At 54.8% G+C, this 5,215-nt stretch overlaps 1 protein-coding gene across 1 annotated transcript; it reads right to left on the bottom strand.

Moving 5' to 3' along the window:
- Positions 1-4,110: 4,110 nt before the first annotated feature.
- On the bottom strand, positions 4,111-4,914 carry LOC119352094 (NDR1/HIN1-like protein 13). The gene has a single exon (XM_037618830.1). It carries the CDS (start codon positions 4,912-4,914, stop codon positions 4,111-4,113), a length of 804 nt encoding a protein of 267 aa, XP_037474727.1.
- Positions 4,915-5,215: the final 301 nt, after the last annotated feature.

The raw sequence follows: 5,215 nt of genomic DNA, 5'->3' as shown, positions 1-5,215 counted from the left end.
CCCATCAAGAATACACAAAATGAAAGCTAGACATGGCAAGAAAAATAGCATAGCATGCACAGATCAACTACAACATCATCGGCAAAATCGCTAACAAGTAGACAATCTGCCCAGAATTACGAACTAGCAAAAGTAGAGCTCGATTGACTCAAGCTAGGGTGCTCCATAATTGCAAACAAAGACACAGATGGATAGAGCACTACAAGATTAACAAAACATCCTTACTGATCATCCTCAAAAGAGGCACGGATCACTAGGAAACAACAAGAACATATGGCCATATGAGATAAATAGGTCAAGGACTTGGTGGAATTGCTAAGTCTCTGAAATCAGCATTACCAAGTGCCTCACTTTGCAAGCTTGTGCTAGTCACCACACACATCACAAAAATACATGGGTTTCACCTCTGGAAAGATGGCAAAACCCTTAACAAAACATATGTAGAGCTCATGGGCATATCATGCACACAGTAATCATGGCAAAAATGACAAATATCTAAATGGAGTAGCAGATCTGACAATTATCTCAAGTAGCCCTCTTCTAATAGCATTTCGGGCATCAAGATGAACTCAAATGAAAATGATGCAATGGAATGAAATGATGTACTCTCGGAGACGAACATTTTGATATGCTATATGCCCAAAACGGAGCTACGGATGCAAAGTTACGGCACGATGAACATGGGCATATGGATTAGGGTTCGGGGGTAAAAAGGTCAACCGAGAAGTTTCAGATCCAGATCTGGATCCGACCGGAACGGATCCCGAGGTTCGTCGCCATTGCAACTGTAGCTCGCCGGAGGGGAGGAGCAGCGCGGTGGCCGGACTTGGCGGCGCTCGCCGCCGCGGGAGGAAGGCGGCGGAGGGCGGCGGACGTCGGCGGCGAGGTGGCCGCGGACAAGGCGGCCGGAGCGGCGGGCGCCGGTGGCCGGGGCGGCGCGCGCCGGCGACCAGGGCGGCGGGCGTCGGTGGCGGGGCGGCGGCTGGTCGGCGAAGTCGGCGGCGGGGCTGCAGCGGCGTCGGGCGTGGGAGGGCGCGGCCCGGTGGTGCGGCGAGGAGGGCCGGCCTCGGGCCCGGCGGGCCGGAGGAGAGAGACGCGGCGGAGGGACAGGTGGCGGGCTCCTATTGGCGGTGGCGGTGCGTCCGGGCGGCGACGGACATGTCCGGCCGCGCGGAGAGGAGCGGGACTAGGGTTAGGGGACTAGGGTTAGGGTAGGATGATCCGCGAATTTGGACGGGGAAGGCCTATTTATACATAGTAGGAGCTAGGAGGCTCCAAATGAGGTATGATTTTCAGCCACGCGGTCGTGATCGAACGCTGTAGGTGATGGAAGGGTCTTTGGTGGGTTTTCGGGCCAAAATGGAGGGGTGTTGGGTTGCAACATACACGAGGCCTTTTCGGTCCCTCGGTTAACCGTTGGAGTATCAAACGAAGTACAAATGGTACGAAACCTGACAGGCGGTCTACCGGTAGTAAACTAAGTCCGCTTGGCAAGTCTCGGTCCAATCCGGAAATGTTTAATCCCCACACACGAAAGAAAGCTAGAAATGAACACCGGAGGAGAACGAAGCGCCGGAATGCAAAACGGACAACGGGGAAAATGCTCGAGTGCATGAGATGAACACGTATGCAAATGCAATGCACATGATGACATGATATGAGATGCATGACAATGACAACAACACACGGAGACAAAAACCCGAACCCGAGAAAATAAAATAACTTAACGCCGAAAACGACAAGAGTTGGAGTACAAATTGGGAAAGTTACATCCGGGGTGTTACACCTTAGCTCAAGGGGAATACGGTGAGGACTGGGTGTCCTGTGTTGCGTGTTCAGGACTGGGTGTCCGGGACTGTGTGTCCTCAGGTTTAAATACCTAGCCGCCCTAACCAGACATACAGTTGTCACAGCAACTGGAACTGGTCCAACACATCATTGTCTTCAACGAGTCACTGGTTTCATCCTTCCCTTCTCTTTACGTACTGTTACTCCTTGTGAAGTCATTGTATGATTGCACTATCTTTTATCTTCACTGAGTGACTGTGTGTTCTTATTTTGCGGTGTGTTTGTCGAGATCCGATGAATTGTGGGTTTATGATCAAGTTTATCTATGAACAATATTTGAATCTCCTCTGAATTCTTTTATGTATGATTGGTTTATCTTTGCAAGTCTCTTCGAATTATCGGTTTGGTTTGGCCTACTAGATTGATCTTTCTTGCAATGGGAGAAATGCTTAGCTTTGGGTTCAATCTTGCGGTGCTCGGTCCCAATGACAGAAAGGGAACCGACACGTATTGTATTGTTGCCATCGAGGATAAAAAGATGGGGTTTGCATCATATTGCATGAGTTTATCCCTCTACACCATGTCATCTTGCTTAAGGCGTTACTCTGTTTTTATGAACTTAATACTCTAGATGCATGCTGGATAGCGGTCGATGTGTGGAGTAATAGTAGTAGATGCAGAATTGTTTCGGTCTACTTGTCTCGGACATGATGCCTATATACATGATCATGCCTAGATACTCTCATAATTATTCGCTTTTATATCAATTGCTCGACAGTAATTTGTTCACCCATCGTAATACTTATGCTTTCTTGAGAGAAGCCACTAGTGAAACCTATGGCCCCGAGTCTATTCTCCATGATACAAGTTTCCAATCTACTTTATTTTGCAATCTTTACTTTCAATCTATATATCAAAAAAATACCAAAAATATTTATCTTATTATTATTATTATCTCTATCAGATCTTACTCTTGCAAGTGGCCGTGAAGGGATTGACAACCCCTTTATCGCGTTGGTTGCGAGGTTCTTATTTGTGTGTGTAGGTACAAGGTGACTTGTGCGTGGTCTTCTACTGGATTGATACCTTGGTTATCAAAAACTGAGGGAAATACTTACGCTGCTTTATTGCATCACCCTTTCCTCTTCAAGGGAAAACCAACGCAGTGCTCAAGAGGTAGCATGAAGCACCGCTCCACCAAAGACGCCGTCCTCTGGTCCCTCGAGCCCGTGTGCACCTCCAAAAATGACGCCCCAAGGGGAAAACGACACCAGAGAGCCGCCGTCATCCAATCTACTGATTTAGGGTTTCCCCCGGAGGAAGCAGAGAGTGGCCTTGAAGTTTTGCTCTGCGATGCCTTCAGGAAGGGAACGACGCGGACAGCGTCGCCATCGTCGGCCTTGGCAATAGCCAATAGCAGGTTTTCACCCAAATCTGATCGAAGACCTCCATCTCTTGTGCACGGGCCGCCGCCATCCTTGCCGGGGTCTGGATGATCCAGGCCGCCGCTGCCAGATCTCAGCAAAGAGAAGTCCCCCCCACCGAGACCCGTCGGCCGAGTAGGGGAGGCCGAGACCGCGCCCGTAGGACTAGATCCACGATGGATCCGTGACCGCGCCGCCGCCCCGAAGCCAACCCCTCACGCAGCCGCCACGGCCTGGCCACCCGCTCGTGCCGCTGTCTGGCCGCCGCGCCACATGACGCACCCTCGCCACATCAGGCAAGACTCCTCCACGTCGCCGCATCTCGTGTTACAGCCGCACGCCGGGAGGAGAAGAAGGGCCCCGCCGCCGACGACGCACACCGGGCTTCGCCCGGCAGCGCCTTCTGGCGGCAGCGAGGGGAGAGGATGGTGTAGGAGGAGGGCGCGGGGTGGGGGCTAGGGTTCCCTCGCCGCCGCCCGCAAGAGCGACGCGAGGAACTCAATTCGTAGCCTGTCCGAAGGATTTGTTTTTTAACTTCTGCACAATTTTAGAAATGCGCGGACATTTTTTAGACCTGACGAATTCTTGTTTTGTTATAGTGAGCCGTGCCAAATTCTTGTCTGTGAGAGTAGCAGGTTATCCCGGTCGGGATTATACTATTCCCAATGGGCCAAATAGGTCTACGGTCCAAAATAGGCCCAAATTACAAGTTCAGAACTGTCAATTTCCGGAATTCGAAGTTCAGGATTTGATTTAGTTTTCGTCTACAACTTCGAGGTAGCATACGTGCATCTACAACTGATCAGAATGCTCTGCTGCTCGTTGATTGTACCATTTGCATGCACCCCGTGATCTTATCAAAGATCCTCCGTGCATGGTGTTCACGCCGCCCCGGCGATCACCACCACCACCAGAGCGGCTTGGCCTTGACCCTGCACCCCCTGTTGGCGGCCGTCGTCTCGCCGTCGATCCTGTCCACCGTGACCTCGCACCGCGCCCACACGTCCACGGTCCACGTCCGCAGCACCTTCCCGAGCCTCACCCGCACCGGCACCCGCGCCTCCACCGTCAGCGGCACGGCGCCCGCAGCGGCCTGCTCCGCCAGCCGCCCCCTCTGATCGTCCGTGAGGGCCACACCCACGCCGTCCCTCCCGGAGAGCGGCATCGAGATCAGCGTCACGTTCCTCGGCGCCTGGTAGAAGGCCGGCCAGCGGCCCGTCGCGAGGAGGACGCCGGAGTAGGAGACGCTGACCTCGCCGCCGCCGAGGTAGTCCACGCCGACCTTCCTGTTGGCGCCGTTGTCCGCGCGCACGGCGGCGTCGAGCTGCGCGGGGGATGGGTCGAGGAGGCCGGCGACGGAGAGGGACGTGACGGAGAAGGAGGGCGCCCTGGGGCGGAAGACGAGGTAGGCGGCGCCGACGAACGCCGCGGCGAGGACGAGCAGGAGGAGGAGCGCGCAGCACGCGCCGCAGCAGGCGCGGCGGAGCATGCGGCGCCGGGCCGGCCGCGCGGCGAGCTTGCGGTCCGGGGGCGGGACCCGGAGCGCCTGGTCCTTGGGCACATGCACGACGTACGACGCGCCCGGCGCCGCCGCTGTGGAGCGCAGCGGCGCTGTCTCCGCGGCCGCGACGCTGTTGTCAGTTGGCGGGGCAGGTGGGATGGAGAGTGGCAGCAGCGGCGCGGGGTGGACGCGGTCCGCCATGGCTGGAGTTGCCGAGTCGCCTCGCCTGCGGCTGCGCGGTGGGTTGGGTGTGTGACTGAAGCTCGATCGGGGAGACGATCGAGAGAAGAGTGTGAGCTGATGAGCTGCTAGCTGGGTCTTATTTATGTATAGATATAGACTGAGGAGGTAGCGCGTGGAGACGAAGCCGAAAGGGACACGTGGGAAACGGTCGCCACACGCTGTTCAAACCTGGCTACTTCTTTTCCGTGCTGCTTTTGAGACGAGACGAGGCTGCCAGTCGGAGTTGCCGCCGTTTGATTTTTTTTTCTTTTTCTCGTGT

The sequence above is a fragment of the Triticum dicoccoides genome, chromosome 2A (genome assembly GCF_002162155.2).
Source record: "Triticum dicoccoides isolate Atlit2015 ecotype Zavitan chromosome 2A, WEW_v2.0, whole genome shotgun sequence".
NCBI classification, from domain to species: Eukaryota; Viridiplantae; Streptophyta; class Magnoliopsida; order Poales; family Poaceae; genus Triticum; species Triticum dicoccoides.
This window is presented reverse-complemented; position numbering and strand designations above follow the sequence as displayed.

Excerpts from the sequence above, each read along its gene's own strand:
- LOC119352094 (XM_037618830.1), bottom strand. The coding sequence starts at position 4,914 with ATGGCGGACCGCGTCCACCCCGCGCCGCTGCTGCCACTCTCCATCCCA.